Source organism: Sceloporus occidentalis, unplaced genomic scaffold (assembly GCF_023333645.1).
Source record: "Sceloporus occidentalis isolate IW3139 unplaced genomic scaffold, rSceOcc1.0.p SCAF_208, whole genome shotgun sequence".
NCBI classification, from domain to species: Eukaryota; Metazoa; Chordata; class Lepidosauria; order Squamata; family Phrynosomatidae; genus Sceloporus; species Sceloporus occidentalis.
The window spans coordinates 991031-1009876 of NW_028317188.1; the positions used below are offsets into that span (position 1 = coordinate 991031).

At 38.4% G+C, this 18846-nt stretch overlaps 1 protein-coding gene across 1 annotated transcript; it reads right to left on the minus strand.

The window, feature by feature from the left end:
• Positions 1-7817: 7817 nt before the first annotated feature.
• On the minus strand, positions 7818-18565 carry LOC149277633 (golgin subfamily A member 7B-like). Its single transcript, XM_089502679.1, has 5 exons — positions 18554-18565; positions 13508-13633; positions 11019-11171; positions 8968-9069; positions 7818-7928 (listed from the first exon to the last, which is right to left on the minus strand). The coding sequence occupies exons 1-5, from the start codon at positions 18563-18565 to the stop codon at positions 7818-7820; spliced, it is 504 nt and encodes a 167-aa protein (XP_089358805.1).
• Between the last annotated feature and the right edge of the window lie 281 nt (positions 18566-18846).

The following is an 18846-nucleotide window of genomic DNA, read 5'->3' on the forward strand; positions in this document are numbered from 1 at the left end:
CAGGCAGCTGTATAATAGCCATTGGTTTGTGCATTTACTAGACAAACACCCTCATTATCAATAGGGGGCATTATCCTTTAAATAATAGAATGGCTTAGTCTTAATCACACAGGCAGATATTTTGAAAGCCAATGGTGGAGCAGACCTCTAAACTATGTTTAACTATAACTATACATATCAGCTTTACAATTATTTAAGTGGTGTCTGGAAATATATTCTCATGCTTCATGCTTTTTCTGTCTAAACAAGCACATAATAAGGAGAATAAAACACAACCGAAAAGGTGTTTGTGTGTACGTGCGATTTTGTCCTTGTACAAACTAACTTTCCAATAGATGATTAGTGTCTGTGAATGGTTTGTATCCAATTTACTGAAGATCAAGTCGGAAGATCAGGAATCCTGGAGTTCAGTGGAAATTGCAAGAAAAACACATAGCCATCCTCACAAACACTATAGAACGGAATCATTTTTGAAGAGCATTTTGTAGAATGCAAAGTAATTAGGACAGATACAAAATAAAACATACAGTTCTTTTATCTTCACATCTTTATACCACCAGTGCCCCTTTCAGCCATATTCTAAAGGCATAGAGGGAATTATTGTATTAATAACTGAGAAAGGCCTCTCTTCCGTAACAAGAACTAGAGTACCAAAAACACAAACTGTTGGACTATGATTCCCACCATACTGCTTCAGCCACCATTCCTAAAATACAGGCTTCAACATATGTCTTTGTGTATCTGTGATAAATAATCAGATCCAGTTGTTGGCCGCACACCGCAGCACCTGATCTTCCACTGGATCGGGGGCCTATAGAGTGACGTCAGGAGGCAGCCCACCGGGCACTTGCCCTGTGTGCCAGATGGCCAGTCCAGCCCAGCCATGTTCTTTATACTGCCTCAAAGCATCTGGGTTCACAGGGGTACTTACTTTGTTAAAAGGTGGCACCGGTCATAAATAGAATTAAAGAGAAAAAATATATAATAACACAAATGCCCTCATGCCAGGCAACTCTTCTTTGTCAACAGGGTGGCCACTTTTTCAAAAATGTATATACATTTCCCCCCGTGGCTAGGCAACACCTACAAGGCTCAGAAAGAAGCACTTTACATGTAAAATCCATTAGGAAGGGCTTACTCGAGTAAGGTTCTCTTGTAAGAAGAGTTGGACTTGCTTACATCACCTTACCAATTGAGTTATTCATAATGCAGGGCCTTGCAGGATAAACTCACTATGCCTGGTCTGTCATAGTGCAAAATGGTATCAGGGAGGTAAAGTGTCCAACTCTAATGAAAACACCCGAGTTAGTGAATATATCCAACGCAGACACATGTCGGCATTTCGTACATGGAACTATCCCATGTTTCCTTACACATGTGAAATGCAAATAAGTTATTTTGAAGAGGACTGATGAGATAAGAATTGTAAACCACTAAACACTGGAGATTTTTTTTTATTTCAGGAATACAAGTACAAGTACAGAACTCTATACAATCTGTCCCAGATACATAAATAAATGTAAACGCGAACCCATAAAGGATATTGTCAATCCTATGACATTCAACCATTATGCATCATCTTGATAAAAATACATATTTATTTCCTGAAGGGATCAGGTGCGCGTTTCTTTTTTGTAATTTGTTTGTGAGTTTGCTTTAATGTGCGTTCGTTTCAGTTCACAGCAGGATGTCAAAGATAATTTCAAATTCCATCTTGAAAGAAAAGTTGGAGATTGTTTATATTTAATTGCAGTTGGATCGCCAAATCTGCCTAACAATACACTCATTAAGAAGAGATAAGGGTGTCTGCTTGAAATGCATGCATGCTACAGTATGTATGGATATTGCATATATGTCTGGGAATTCGGCCGATCAGACAGCATTACTAGGTCTCTGGGTCACTGTATGTAATGTCATGGCTTGGGTGGTTAGCCCTATCTCCTTAACCCAGACCCATCCCCATCCTGCCCCCTATAAGAGAAAGAGGGCCATGCCCTGAGAAGTTCCGAGGTATGATTTTGGGTTATGTATAAAAAAGCGGAAGAAATTCTGGAAAGTGATGTTTCACACATAAACCAATGGTCCAATCAGCAGTATCTCAGGGTTCACTCTGTATCATGAGATGGTTGGGTTTAGAGGAGATCCCCTGAAATTGATCGAGGTATGTGCTATTGTAGCACTGATCTAAATTTCAGATACTTTGTGGCCACCTCGCCACGTACTGAAGTTCAGTGCCACAAGGTGGCTATACAGGTTAGGTAGGAGGATGGTCCTATCCCCTGGTACAAAGCAGTGGCAAAAAGTTTCACAAAAACCTAAGACTTTACAATTCACATTTGTATGCAAAAAGTAACATGCAGGTTAAGGTTATAAGGTAAGAAAAGTATGCAGAAAAAGTGATTTTTAACACCAGAGCGAGGCTGGACTGCGGATTTAAGTTGGTTGAGGCACTGAAAGGCCAGTGGCCGATAAAATGAACTGTATCGAGACAGCACACTGAAGGAAAGGTGAGTGAGCACCGGCCTGCCAGGCATTTGTTCAGTTCGACCCAATGGTCAGCGAAGGCATTTATCAAACTATCAGACTGGTCCAGTCAGTGGGAACATTAATTTGCTTGCTATGGTTTTAAGACCACTTTTCAAACACAGCATCAATTGCTTTTTATACATGCCCCTCATTAATTCAATCTTCATGATTGATTTGCAATGTACTTTATACATCAAAATAAGCACTGATATCATTATCAGCTAATGATATACTTTAAAAGACATTGAATTCAATCGTTATGCACCTTGAGCAGGTTAATTATCAAAATTAGCTGTTTAACAATTTGTATTTGCAAATGCAACTGTAAAGCTCTGGAATTTATTACAATTCTAAAAATATCAGTATCCTAAAACATCTTTATGAACAGTACAGTGAAATAGTGAATTTGATGCATTTCACTCAAAAGTGTGTCCAGAGCAGCTAAACTCTGCAGAAACTCTAAGTTATTGAGTTCAGCTGCCCACAGAGCTGAGCCTCCTTTACATCAAATGAAACAAACAGCACACCAAACACAGAATTTGGAAACCTTTTTCGTCAAATTCAGCATGAATTAAATTCCCAAATTCCAAAAAATGTGCTTTGTCCATATATGGTAATACCTTTTTTAACTGGACTAAGATTTTGAAAGTATCAGCCTCTCTTTAATAACCCCTTCACGCCATAGGACATACTATTGTGTCCTCGCAAACAAGCCCTATGTGACCAAGGACGTAATAGTAGGTCCCAGTAGTATGGGAAATCAGGCTGTCATACTTGTCAGCAGGATCTAGCATTGCAAGCTTCAGCTTACTGATCTGATGTCAGGGTGCTCCACGCAACCGCTGATTACATCAGAATACTGGAGGACTAGTGGCAAACAATATTAAATGTTTCCAGATGGTCTATCCTGATGAGACCCCATCACTGCAGGTACTGCAATAAGGATATTATCAGCTCCAATGAGCATCAAAGTAAAAAAAAAAAGAGAAAAAGTGTTTCTTCCTCTTCAAAATATATATAAAAATATTAGAAAAATTGTGGTCCCATCCAGTTCCAAGAAACATCCTTGAGGACAGTCAAAAAAACAAATGTAAAAAATAAAACAAAGTTGTAAAATAAATAGTAAAAAAAAATTTACTTTTTTTTTTTTTTACATATTATTTATCATAAAACACAGACTAAAGAAAAAAATGGTATAAAAAGAAAGCCATTGCTGTTCTTGAAAAAAACATTTAATGTTATTAGTAATCTTGTTTTCTTCCTTTTTTGTAATACTCTATAAATATAACAATATAATGTAATGCAATGGACACTCTACATTTTAGTTCAACAAAAGAGGTATCACCACAAACCACAATCCTCATTATTTACATTTATACCACCAGACTAGCACAGCTATTCCCATCAATGTGATCATTCTCCTAATTTCAGTTAAAACGTATGGCTGTTGAGCAGCTCAGTCTTTAAAGAGACACTCGAACACGGTGAGAGGCAGCGGCGTTGATTCACTAAACAGTCATCAGCGGTGACATACAATACGCTCTCGCCTTATGAAGGACTGACCCACGTGACTCTCTCTTGCAAAAAAAGGTAATTTTACCCTTCACAATGCATAGTTAGATCAGTGTGATAGAGCAGTTTATAGCTATATAATTATTTGTGATGAATGTATCTCCAGGATTAAATCCAGCACCATTAGAAAAGGCAGTGGTGAGTTTGATTTTTTGCTGGCGACATCACAATCGCAGCCATTTCACGAACTGGGTCTGAATGCCAGATTTTGACAGATTATGGATAAAATAATAATTTCAGGCCATTTAGGGTGAGCGGATGGCTCCTTTAACTGGAGATGCTTATGAAAAAAATGTACAATGTATCAATGTGCCAAAAGTTTTCCTGCTCTGACTGACACGTGTTTTGGTTGCCCAATCATTATTACTAAATACTGGTACCAGGGATGAGACTAATTATACAATTATATTATTATTATTATACACTCTCTGCAATTGGAAAATAGATCTCGGACCAATGGTCTCTAGAGCATTTGCCTTTGTGCCCTACGGCCAGTGCCTGAAGACTACAACAGGCCCTCTCCCCTCTTGACAATTCGCAATAGGGGGAATGCAAAGGATACGCTTCTTATCGCCACCCTTCTTTCTCTGCCCCCAAGCTTTATGTGTTTGTCCTTTTTTTCCCTGTTCGCTCTCTGTCTTTTCCTATGTTTGTCTGGCCTAGTAATATGAAGTCCGACACTTGCCTTACTCCATGTTACTATTTTAACTCTTTGACACAGCCCATGGTCTTTCTTGGTTTTGCCCTCTTGCTTTGGTGTTGTCTTAAAATGAAACATGTTGCTGATGTCATAGTAGAATATTACACTGTATTTGTTAATACATCGTAACTAATAAACAAACCGCAATTGTATCATTCGCATGTGGGCATCGTACAACATTGTATTAAAAATCACATTTTCTCATGTACCAAAAATAAATGCCTAGCCCATCCCGTCACATTCACTTCTTGGTGGTAATTTTTAGATGCAAGGATTTACCAGTGGATCAGAAATTGCTAAACCACCCAGAATTTCAAAGGGTATAGCGTTGTGTTAAGATGTTCCCAGGATCTAGGTAGAGTAACAAGTTAGGGCCACATGTTTGTCCATGCATAAAATGACTAATATACAAGCCGTATGCCGGGAACATAGAAACTAGTTACATTTATTATTCATAGAAAAACACAACTTTTTACATTGTACTCAAAACTGTAGTGATCGAGTATTATTTAAGCATTACATGCATGCATTATATTGGGGTTTTTTTAATATTAAAAATAGTATTTGTTATCATATATCTTTAATAGTAAATACTTCACACACTGAAACGTGCATTTATGAAATTGCTCTCAAGTTGCTTATATAGGCAAACGGTCTATTTGCTCATTGCATTATGGAAAATGTGCCTATGGTGCCTTATTAATCATCTGGCATAAATGGAAGGGTTACAGCAATAATAAGAGCAGGCTGGGGTGATGGCTGTTCTAAATATTTATGCCTCTTCATTGGCATGATATATTCAGAATTGTATTGCACTACTTGTTAGTATATTGCATTCGTGAATATGTGCATTCATGTTCAACAGTAAGGAAGAGGTATGAGCCCATGGCTACCAAGAAGGCAGGGATAGGCGAAGTGTCTGTACAAGGACACCAGTGTCCGTGGCAAGGTTTGTGAAGGTTCACCACAGACCGCAGTGAATGTCCACCATGAGCAACGTTGGTGCCGACCCCTGCAAGAAGGTGATTTTTAATGGTAAATGTGAAGGTCGGGGTTTATAGATCAAGAAATGTCTATTCTGAGAATCTGGCCTTTTGTTGGCCCTGAGGGCTATGTGAACACCTACTTATATAATGTATTCACATTCCAGTGCAAACCACCAATGCAAAATAAAAATACTTAAAGGCTTTGAAGGAAGCATATAGGTACAAACTGGATGGGCATGCACTAAATAAACTTTGCTTGGAATTGGGCTGCAATAGAATATGGCAAGCTATAATAAAATAAATCATGTCTCATGCCAGTCCTATCTCTACTGCAGAACATCTATTGTGATTTCTCTATTCTATTACCGGTAATTGTTATTATGATGATATCGGGGTTAGAAATTGGGGGCTTGATTCAATGACCCAATGCCACTATACCATTATGGAAAACGCATGGTCTCCTATACTATTATTGATCCTACATAACTACATTGAAATTAACTACTAGTACTCAGGCTACACAGAATATTATTCCAGACCATAGAAACTTTGTCTCAAATCCACAACACTTGTCTAAAGGAAGCCGAAACAAACACCCTGCACGTGCACACAAAGGCAAAAAGTAGACATTTTCAACACATCTACTATAGCATAACAAGAAGCCGTGTTACTCCAATGCTAAATTATATACATAGACTTAATATTACCACACCACATTCATAGCTGATTCTATAGTGGTAGCTTCTTGTCCAATCATACATTTTCAATTTTATCTGAATTTTATTATTTTACATATTATTTGATGCATATAAAAGCTCATAAAAGTACTAATGGCTGCACCACTTTGCTGAGCTTCTGCTGAGGCAACTGTTTTCCCTAAAATGAACAGGCCCTGGCAGATGAAATGCTTATTTGTGAGTATACAATCTTAACTTTCATAAAAAATCTTGGTTTTGGTCATTGAATTGAGTCCCTTATCTGTATAATATTTTTTATGGGAAGACTGTAAGTTACGTCATTTTACATTTTATACTAAAGTGTATTTTGCTCTGTATTATTTGCAAAATAAAAAAATAACATTTAAAATAAAATTATCAACGCTGATATCTACACTCTATATAATTACTAGACTTATTTTTACTATTTCAAGAATTAAGGCAATCAAATATCATGAGGTTCACTGTCATTATATTAAAAATATTATATACATCTAAATTAGCCTAGTTTTTATTACTGATTTCACATTAGACACCCTTATACTGTATTAAGAACATTAAGGTGAAAAAACTATATATATATATATATATATATATATATATATATATATATATATATATATACACGTTATTGGAAAGCACTTATGTTGCCTGTGTTAAATGTAACATCCACAGAATTAAGTTGTCTTGGGTAAACATCGCCTTGCCCGATGTATTATTAGGGGTATACTCTAGAGACGTTATTGTAGAGATAAATGACAAAAGAGAATTGTTAACAATGTTAACCTCAAAACAAAAACCTTGCAAACAAGTATCAGGAGTATTTTGGAAGCCATTATTCATATTACACCAGATCTTTCCTGAATATGTTCGGTACCCTTAACGTTTGGTTGACAATAAAGATTCTGGAGGTCCCTGAATAAAAAAACTCTTTGAAGGTTGATGGTCTTCTATGTTTTTTAACTGTATCCCAAAGAAGAAATATGGAGATCCTTTACAATAATGTAAGTTATATATTTATGTTCACATACATAAAGTCTCATATATCACTTAAGAGCGAGAAAAAATCAGTTCGGTACAATGCTTCCTAAAATCGGATTCTCAGAAGTCCAGGTTTGCTTTTTTTGATGAGTGGATTCCATGCATGGCTCAGTTTAGTCATTGATAAGATTTTGCACCAGATGTATAACTCCTACCAGGTCCTACTGTAAAAAGCATGGCCTAGTGTTAAAACCGTGTGCTCTGATATCTTAGTCTTCTGATTTCTGAGAGGCCGTCATCTCGGCAGTACAGGTCCCCACAGGGACTCTCTGCCAGTCATCGGGGCCGATTGGGGACGCCACCTCCACCACCACTGCTGGTGCTGCTGGAGCTTCCGCTGCTGCTGCTACCACTGCTGCATCGGTCCTCATAAATTGAAATTTCAATCTTTGTCCGAAATAATAAAGATAAGGATAATATCGCAATCATTCATACTCAAATGTCATGAAAAATCAGACACCATATACCATCTACAATTATGGTTGACTGACCCCCAGTAAATGTATGGGCATTTTAGGCAAAATGGCACATTTATCAAAGTAAACGTTCAGCAACTGAGCAATGTTTCCCAGCACATAGATCAATGAATATGCTTTGATCATTGCATGATACAGAACCCTTCCCACACTTCAGTTTTATTAAATTAACCCTTTAAATTCCATCTGATGGTATTTCTTGCTCAATTGATTCCATAGAATAAATCATACAGAGGTAAAAATGTTCAAGAAAAAAAATATATTGTTGTTTAAGAATTCCTGTTAATGCCTACAGAGAGTAATACAGTTATTGTCTTTCTATGAGTTTGGCCTTCCCACGAGGCACAATTTCTTAGACTTGATTCTCAAGTACCAACGGTGCACGTTTTCAGGAATCAGGACCTGTTTAGATTTTAGCCCAGGGTTGGTGTCTGTCTTCAGAAGGGATGCACACAAGACAGGAATTCTGTGTATCTTTCCTGCAAAAAGGTGTTAGTGATTTTTAATTGAGATGCTTGCGCTCGAGCTAGGATAACCAAACATAATGGTTTGCAGCCCTCTAGTAGTCCTGCAGCCCTGCTCTACAGGTTTTTCTCATATCTACACGAGACATTTAATGGGGGGGGGGGGAAAGTTTCTCGTATCTTAAAATGTAACCAGGAAGCACGATAAGAAATGGCAAACAGCACGCAATGTGAGTTCGTCTGGAGTTCATACATTAGTTAGAACAGTATGCAGAAGCAATGAAATGCAATAATTGGGTCTCGTTTAGAAAACATTAGGGTTCCTGCACAACACTCACATGTAAGCAGAATATCTGCATATCAGTAAATACTTTCGAGAGATTTAATTTCTTTTTTTTAAATTACTTACCCCTCCGAAAGCATCTCAGTAAATTAACTGAACCAAATAAAATAAATAAAAAAGCATGCGTAGAAAAAAAAGGATACAACACGCATTCCACGCTCAACTGGATCCGTAATTAGTAAGCCTCTGGGAGCATAAATCTTCTCGTTTTGCTCCAGGATGTATTTGGAGATCTTCTTTAACACCTTAAGTGGCAAAGCAAATTTATAATTAGAATAGTACTGTTTAAAGGCAACGCATAAGTTTGCTTGTGTCCGTGAAACTGAATGGCAGCAATGAACAAACTTTGTTTATTATTTCTTAAATATTAATAATTCAATAAATAATAAAATAATAAATAAATCATATTTATAAAAACACGCAAATAGAACATTCACTGGAAAATTAAGGATTTCTAGCCATGTATTGGCTCGTTGCACTTACTTTTGTTTTGCTTCTTAGTCTATTTGAAGAAACGGTGACCGCCCCAGAGAGGTATATCACAGCAAATCCCACCTATTTATCTGCCCCATTGATTGCTTTAGTCTTTTGTGTTATGAACTGGGAACACATCCAAGTTCCGCTGTTACCAGTCTACTTCACTGGAAAGAACCATAGCAGCCATTCTGTTAATGGGGCTTAGGGGAGCCCTATGATAAGACTTAAGCACCAAAGGATGTAACTGTGGACACACACTGTGCCAATTAGGCAGGAAAAAAGTCCGAATGAAGGAGCAGGAAAGGCAGTTTGGGATTATACTACTAAAAAGTGCATCCAGCATTTACCTAGGGCTCTCTAACTCGCTCCCTCTTTCTTTATAAATATATATATATATATATATGTATAATTCTTGGGTAATTAACGCCTTTACAGCTAGCCACAGGGATATATATGATATATATATATAAACATATATATTGTGTCAAGATGTAAAGGTGTCAGGTCCTCCTTAAGGAACAGGAATGCATCCCTTAAACCAAAAAGGTAGAACTATTTGGGACAGTCTAGTTCAGAGCAGTATATAATCCAACATTACACAGCTAAACGTCTACATCTTGTCTGATACAAAAGTATACGGCCATATGTGTTCCACAGGTGGCTGCACCCCGGTGATCTATCATTGTACCTACCAGTCTGGTCCTAACTTTACTTTCTGCAAGACATTCCTGTTTCTAGTGATCAAAGTGAGCGCAACATAAACTCCGTTTGACTACAAAGGCTGAAGAAGTCCTTCAATTCTGAGTGCAGTCAAATGAATCCTTAGATTTACCACTAATTGTCTTCCCGTGTCTTTCCTTGACAGAAACAAATTCAGACCCCTCATATAGGCATCTATGCTTCCTTCACTCTATTGGATATAAAGTTTGATAAAGTAACACATTAAGTAGTTTGTTGGGTACTGAAGACATTAAGATTCCATATCACATAGTGTATTCTTTCTCAGTACCATCCAAGGCATAGGAATAGGATCTGCTGGGAAATTAATTTTCAGCTTACAAAGGTCGGTTTGTTTTGGAAGAATGCCCAGATCGACGGTGTGATATAAAGAGATTGTGCAATTATTTCCCCAAAGCTCAGCCTGCTGAGTGGCTGCATGTTGAAACAACCTTTCCCAAGCATTTAAAGGAAGGATTAAATCAGCTCACCAAAAAAATAGGCAGCTAATAATGCAAAATACCAAGCCTGATGTGTGACTCCATCCTGCTCTCAAAAGTATAGTTGTGTCGACTTTGGAAAGAGTTCAAAGCTGTAAAATTTTACTGAGATTTGGTGACTCTTTGGAAATTCAAATCCTGTTTCATACAGGCCAACTGTGCTTTAGTAAAGAGTCAAAATATAATCAATTCCCACCAATAACTTCCTCTTAAATAATTCATAGAGGTTTGGGGCATGGAGCTTACTTGAATGAAGGTTCAAGTTTAAACAGGGAAAATTGGCACCGTTCCTTTATTGATACTAAAAAATCTGAGAAAGTGTTAATCCTTTTTGTTTTTAGTAAACTATCTGCAAGTAATAGAATCTAATCATGCAGCCCAATCGCAGTGTAACTGGCAGACTATGGATACATTGAGACGTCCCTTTGTCTCACTTCCGCCAAACGCAGTATTATATTCCATGGATATAGTTTGGCTCTTTTTGTCGATGATTTCCTTACCTTTTCATAATGCGTTTCCATGCATAGGAAAATAAAATAGGCTGTGACACAGGCTAAGCAGCCCTCCAAATAAGAACTGCCGCCAATCTTTTCAGCTTCCATGTAAAATAAATTTAACGTCTTCACAGTCTCCTCAAATAGATTCTTCTCAATCTAACAAAAAAAAAAAACAGAACATCATTTAAAACACAAACAGCTAGACATAGCCAGATAAACGTCTAAGTATTACATACTGTATAAAGCATTAGTAACAATGTATGCATTGGTCTATTCACATAGCTGGGTTGGACTAGGGAAGCCTACTTGCGGGAGATCGGTGGTGTCACATAACCCCATGGTAGTAGCACAGCAGATCGCAAGGTAGTGTGTAAGTGTGTGTTAGAGCGTGTAAGTGCGTGTTGGTTAAGGAGAATGGATCACGGAGCACTATGCAATGTAGGTAACACAAATTTACAAAAAGCCAGGAGCAACAAAGCAATCGACATGAGCATAAGCTAGTTTATATAATGCTGAGGAACTCAGTACATATTCATTGCAATCACAACAGAAAACATCAAACCAAAATGATTCAATGAGTCAACAGCGTAGTATATTCTTAGCGTCTCAGCATAACACACACCGGCGTATGCGAGTGTCATTTCACGTTTATTTGTCCATTGGGTCAGAAGGTGCTAGACCTCCTCCCACTCAACAAGAATACATTTTTTTTGTTTAAGGATATACAAATTATTTCTAATCAAATATTATTCTATGAAGAAATAATAACCTAGGATGTATTTTAACAAATAAATGAGTCATAAACCACCTTCTGTCATAGGTGACTAATATGACAAATAGGTTATAATAAGTGTTACTTGGGATTGGGCCATTTTAATGTATAAAAAATATGATAAAATTATGATTATGCAAATAATGTTCATTATGCGCCAGTTTGCCTTAAACAGGATTGGTACATGCATTTTACATCTTGGCATAATTACATTTTTAATTATTTATTTTGGTTATATCTCAGTTTTTCGTTTGTAGCAAATGTCTTCCTGATCCTTCTACAGTCTCTTCTTTAATGTGTCATAAAGAATCAGTGTTAACTGTGAGGATATTTTTTAAATATCACGAAACCTCCCCTCTGCAGCAATTTCTTCCTACGGTATGTCTTACTCCATCGTTGTAATTAGGCTAAAAATGGCATAACGATCCCTCTCTGTGGGCCACCCATGGCAATTTTTCCACTCCGAACAAAGATTCCCCTAAGAATCTTCTGCTCTATTGATTAATGACTAATCTCCAATCTGACAAGCAGCTACAGGAGCCAAGACATTTTTTAGCAATAGCAGCAGAAAGAAAATCTTCAAGCCATCTGAAAATAGATGGAGAAATCGGGAGCACTAAGATTATTTTGACAACTTACATCATGTATAAAAGAGAAGCTTGACATAAAAAAATCTTAAGGACTTTGAAGTTCTTGGAAAAACACTACATATCCACTTACACGTAGAAGGAGTGCTAAAGGTATTATTTAATATTGCAAATATGATACCTCGTTCAATTTTAGAAGATGGAAGATATTGCATATTTGAGTGATGTGACAATAAATTGCTCAAGACGACCAATGCTAGAAGCGAATGTCCCTGGGAGGAAGGGATTAAGGTGAAGAAGTTGAAGAAAGCAAAGCAGTGTGCTATAAGAAGCTGACTTATGCAGAAAACTCAATGAAATGAAACACGTCTCCTGTCGACACTCTTTTTAGTGAATAAACCCCTGTGATTGAGCAGTGTCGCATAGCCCATCAGCAACTAAATTGTGATCACTGGGGGCCGTCTAGGGATGGAAGGGACACTACGCAAATGTAATTGAACTGAATCGTTGTTATCCAGAAGTGGTAAAGGCTAATACAACGAAAGAAAAATAACCATGCATGGGATGGGCGTAATCTGAGACAAGACCAAGAACTGATTAAGGTCTGAGTCTTTAAAGACATAAAACCGGGCAGACTATGCAGTCCAGTCTGCTTCTGTATTCAAGTAAACCCAGTGCTGCTTGGAGTCATTTAACAGAACAATGATGTTAGCACGGTGCGGTGCTCTTTGGCTTTGCCTTTCATCTTGATGGCGGGTTTAGCGGCCAAGCATGCCATTAGCACAGACATGTCCTAGCATAGCTCTATTCTGAACCCTACTACCAAATAATAAAGCCACGGGAGAGAGCAAATCTGCCCCCCCAATGCTCCTTCGTATGTCTGCATGTACACAGTAGATATTGCTGTAATTGTTTAATGAAAATATTCTGTCCTTTCTTCTATTGCTAGGGGTTCAGTTGTGCATTTTGCACCGATCTTCATAAATATTCCACAGTATTTCAGAAGGTGGTAGGGGCTGTTAGAGGTGGTACTTTCTTTATTTTCCTAGACTTCTATGCTTACAGACACAAGAAAGTCAAGAATGACCTATTTTGTTTAAAATATGCTTTGATGAATAAGAAATATTCAATACCCGACTTTCCAGTTCTGGTGGGAACTTGGTCTGGAACTGACACATGGTTCCATCACTGTAATCCCTTTGTATAAACACTTTGGTGGCCAGGGATGCACTTCTCCTCAGCTCTTGAAGGTTATGCATCTGGAAGATATAAAAAATAACACAAAAGACACTTTTAAGAGCTTTGCAAGAAGACATTATTGGAAAATAATAATAGGGTAGTGCATCAGCGGGACAACGCAAATGGGTCTTTTAACACATCATGTTATTTTAGCAAAGATACAGGAATTGAGATAAAGGATAAACAGCTCAGCAGGATCCGGGGTGAAAAAAAGCTTTAACACACCATCCCAGACAGTACGGAAGCCTGAATTAAACAGACACATTCTTGCGATTTAATTGAAGAACAGCTGAAAGAATACATTACAATATAGTAAACATACCCTTCTAAGGTAATGATGTTGGAATGCTTAATGGCATGACTTTTTATACCTGCTGGTTTAAGAGACACACAATCAACCTAAGCTTTGTAATGCTGATCTCTATTTTTCATCTTCTTTTTCACATTTCGACCCATGACATACCTGAAAATGGGAAAAATCCCTTCCTAGTAAGATATCACATAGATAATATAACTTCGTCTATTTTTTAATATAAGGGTTTAATGCACCCAAGGGAGATTGTAGAACTGTTTTTATAAAAACCACTTCATTTACCAGGATTTTCTGCAGATGCAGCCACCAGCTGGATACGCACGGCCCCAGTCTGGCCCTGGCTGAGCCTACCATGTATAATGCAAACTTAAGGCTGCTCTCGCCAAACGTCACTTAGGAATAAAGAAGATATCTAGTGATGCACCAAACATCCAACTCCTAAAAATATACAATTGCGAAAAGAAGAGAGGGGTCCTGGGCTATCCTAAAGCGCGATGTGCGGTTAAATAACATATCATGCAATAATACATCTTATACGTTCAAATGATCGGTGCCAATAAATAGATAAAAATGTGTCTCAATCAATAAAAATCAACAAATATCAATACACATTGCTTATAAGTTACTGCAATTTCATGTGTGTACCTGTGCAACGACTCAATAAATATATGAATAAATATAACATAAAAAATAAAAATAATAAAAAATATACCAAAAGTGCAAATAAATCAATAAATAAATACATATGTAAACATTGTTCGATTGGACCCCTTCCACAATGGTCACTTGGGGCCAATGCCTAGTAGGCTGCTGGTTGTGGGGCTTATTTTCTATTCGCAGAAAACATGACTGAAGTACCCTCGATATCCGGGCCAGGCCCCCATTCAATATGCCATAATGACAGACACCAGAAAAATGGGTAGAAAAGGCAACAGCCAATTTATTTAATAAACAAGTCATTGCCATGCAACCTTAGGCCCTACCAAACTGAACACGTAAATATAATGAATAACATCAATAAGCATAAATAATTAACAAAAACCATAACGCCTATCAGGCAGACTAGGAACCACCACACAGGGATGGACAGACCAAGACGGACAAATCCAAGCCTGAGGCTCCCAGCGCCACCTACCGGGAACCTCCAGCCAAATGCTCTCCCCCAGAGAATTCACACCCCCTAGATGCCTGGTGAGCTACCACCCCGGCTGTGACAGCATAAATACCCCAACATAACCCCAGTGCTACATATACCATAGATACATTACAATATAAATACATTTATAATATTCATGACCCAATTGTGATAAGTTACCTGAGCATCATACACAAAAAAAATACACTTTCTTTTTACCCTCGATGCAGCAGAATATAATACCCTGAGTGATAACACAGAAACATAGAGATAAGAACCATTCGGCTCATCTCACCTACCCATATCATTAAAACCAGCTCACGATATCATGGATTTTCCTATAGCTGGAAGGCAACAGAGTCAAACGTAGGAAGTCAGGAAAAACTGAAACTGGCAGAAATGATGTTTTTAGCACTCAGCGCCCTGTGTACCATTCTGGCTTAAACAATAAAGGGCATTTCTGGGTATTATATAATCTCGCTACGCACAGTAATTGTTTTTGCCAGAATTCTTCAGAAATGACTACTAATTAGTAACTTGTGTTGAGCATCAGCACGTTTCGAAATTGCCAAAACTGACAAAGTGAGCACATGTATAACTTGGAGTGGTTCCTGGAAGACTGGTTATGAAGTGAACAATTAGTACTGTAATATAACGATTTACTGTGCACTGGACTGGCAGGAGCATATTTAACCCGCTGAGTGCCAAGGATTGCGTCTACTGAGAATCAGCAGCTACAACATAGTTCATAACTCAATGAAGTCCCCAATCCAGACAAATGAATCCATCTCCTGAAACCCTGCATGAATCATCCATGGCTCTGGAGAGATCTTCTAGAAAACAGACTGTGCTTGGGAGTGGGTCTCCGGGCTGCCAGGATATGTAGAGGTGGGAGATGCGGCATGAGCTAAACAAAATAATACCCTGGGACCAACGATTTGATCGTTTCTTTTTTTCCATTAATATTGTTCCTCTGTACAGTATATAAGTGTGTCCACTTTCCATACAAATGTCACCGCATCCATTACAAATTCCCCAATTTTAACCCTAGAACCTGTACAATTATTCAATATCCATACTCAAGCTTTGACCAAATGATTCTAGAACCACAACCAACGAGACTTCTCTGGTTTCCAGTTATCTACTCGGCTATGAAGTACAGGCTTCGAAATAGAACTCGGATTTTATCTCTATCAAACTGTGGTGTGTGTTTAAAAAAAGAAAGAAAAGTAGTTAAGAATAACCATTGCAATCTGTTAAATATGAAATAAAAGGAGAATTTTAACAATGGGCTCACTGAACGTGGTCTACAATGAATCACAGGGAAGGAATGAAAGCTCCTTAACTTCACAGTATAATTTTAAGACACACTCAGTATAGCATCCTCCCACTCACGCTCCTGAAATAGAACCGTGTTCACGCTAAATATACACGACACATTCGTTCTCGCCCACATTATTTTATTTGCCTTTGAAAATTATAAATCCGAAGGATGAAGAATAGTATCAGGCACTGCTTTTGTATTTAGTCTCAGAAGTATATGAAACACTGTGCTACTGTACTCTGGATTAGACTGGGAGGTGAAGTCAAAGGGTGTACTTTGGTGGTCTAAATATTGTTGTCCCTCCAAACTAGCCCCAGCCTCTCTTGAATCCCCTTAAGGGTGCTTCTGGTGGTCTGTTTGGGCAGTACGTGCGGCCCTCCAGCTGCTGCAGGACTACATCTCCCATACTCCTCAGCCAGCCCCTTAGCTGAAAGAGCATTATGGGAGATGTAGTCCTGCAGCAGCTGGAGGGCCGCACGTTGGACGCCCCTGTCCTACTGTGTTGTCCACAGTGCGGCTTAATATATATATATATATATATATACTGTGACTATGATGGCCACGCTGATGGTTTCTTTAAGGGCCATTAAAGATAAACACTGGAGCCATCATTATTACATGAGAAAAACCCAATCTGATATTACGGTAAATCCCTGGAATGGGGCATCCCAACCTGCCATTGGAGTCCCTTTGCAAACCTCTGACTGGTAGGAAGGGAAAAGTCCTGGCAGGTACACAGACCCCCTGCTCCCAATCTAAAGTCAGAAATAATTTAAATATAATTAATGTATTTGTAGGAAAATTGCCTTTTTACAAAACAATTTATATTTATGCATCAAAACAAACACAAAATCCTTGTGTTAATGAGTTTTGTATGGTATATTAATCTACTGCAGTCACATATTTGGTAGGCAATGAACCCTCACGGCCTAAAAACATTTGAGGTCCCCGCTGCTGTTTGACCTTAGGCAATTACCTGTGCACAAGCAGGGTCTCTGGGGGCTGAACATGTGTTAATAAAGACCAAGGGAGAAGCAGTTTATAACAGCCATAGCCATAACAGTCTGTGGCTCTACACATGGAAAAGGGCTGGATACAGGAGAAGAGAGATCTGTGGTGGCCAACGATCTCCCTACAGCCCAATAGATCAAGCCTATAGTGGGGTGCAGAGATAACTACCCCCAAGGGATTCATTTCTACCATTGATGCATCCTTTATCAATATGTCATCCATTGGAAAGGAGAGTCTCTCTTTGCTCTCACAGTATTACTGTGCATATTCTATGTGTGTATATGAACATAAATCACTTAGTGAATACATGTTCTGTATATACTAATATGCATACTTAGCTACACAAGTACATTAATTGATATTTAATGTACTTGTGTGTAAAATTCTGCGCACGTTTCTATACATAAAACCCAGTGAGCGTATTATATAATGTATTATATTTCATTGATAAATCGTGTGCTGGTGCTTACCTGGATGAGTCACACACGGTTCCTGGCGTTAATACCCTTCTGATTCCTGAGAATAGTGTGATGTCCAAATGTCTGTCCCCAGCACTCACTTGTTCTAAGTTTGTCTGAGTTTCCCCATCCGGCCACCCAGCTGCTGTCCTTGGTGCTGAAACCCCCTGCCTACTCCACATACAGCCAGCATGTGCACAACCCAAACACAATGCAAATACATGGATTCATATACAGTACACGCTACTTAAATGTATTGATTATGTATTTAAATGCAATAATTATATGTTTACATTGTATTCACATATTACATATTATATATATTATATATTGTATTATTTACATATATATGAGTATATATATATATATATATATATATGTATTTGTGTATGTGTGTGTGTATGTATATATGTGTATGTGTGTGTATGCATATGTGTGAATGTGTGTGTGTATGTGTGTATGTGTGTATATATATGTGTGTGTATTGACACAATCAGCAGTTAAAGCATATATATGTATAATGCACAGAAGATAGATACCCTGCTATAGAGCTGATGGTAGTAGATAGTACTATCGGGATATAGCTCTTGCGGTCGTTATGGGGTATACATTATGGGCGATTCCTCGTAACCCTTTGTTGAAGGAGGAGTCCCTGCAGGGATCTGCGCCCCAGCTGCAGGGCCACACACCGGTACTTACCTCGGTTGCCATGTTTTCCGCAGGTCTGACACACAGAGGTCGCCTCTCTGCCCGGCACCCGGTCCGGCTCCTCTCCCGGGGCTATCTGCTCTCTGCTATGCGGTGCTTGCTTACTCGCGTCTCGTCTTCCCGCTGCGGCTCTGTTGAGAGACGTCGGGGCTGGGATTTAAAGGGCTTTGTGTTGGTCGTTAAGCTGCACCCGGATATGTCACACCCTGTCCTTCCGCTCGATCCGCATTAGTGGTGATTGAGACAGACGCATCTCTTCTGTCGGGGCCGGAGGCTGCGTTCCC

Bases quoted from the DNA above. Each gene is read 5' to 3' on its own strand.
- LOC149277633 (XM_089502679.1), bottom strand. The intron at 11,172-13,507 runs GTATTGAATATT...TTTTTTTGTTAG, and splicing joins CACCAGAACTGGAAAGTCGG to ATTGAGAAGAATCTATTTGA. The intron at 9,070-11,018 runs GTAAGGAAATCA...TTGCCACTTAAG, and splicing joins TGGAAACGCATTATGAAAAG to GTGTTAAAGAAGATCTCCAA.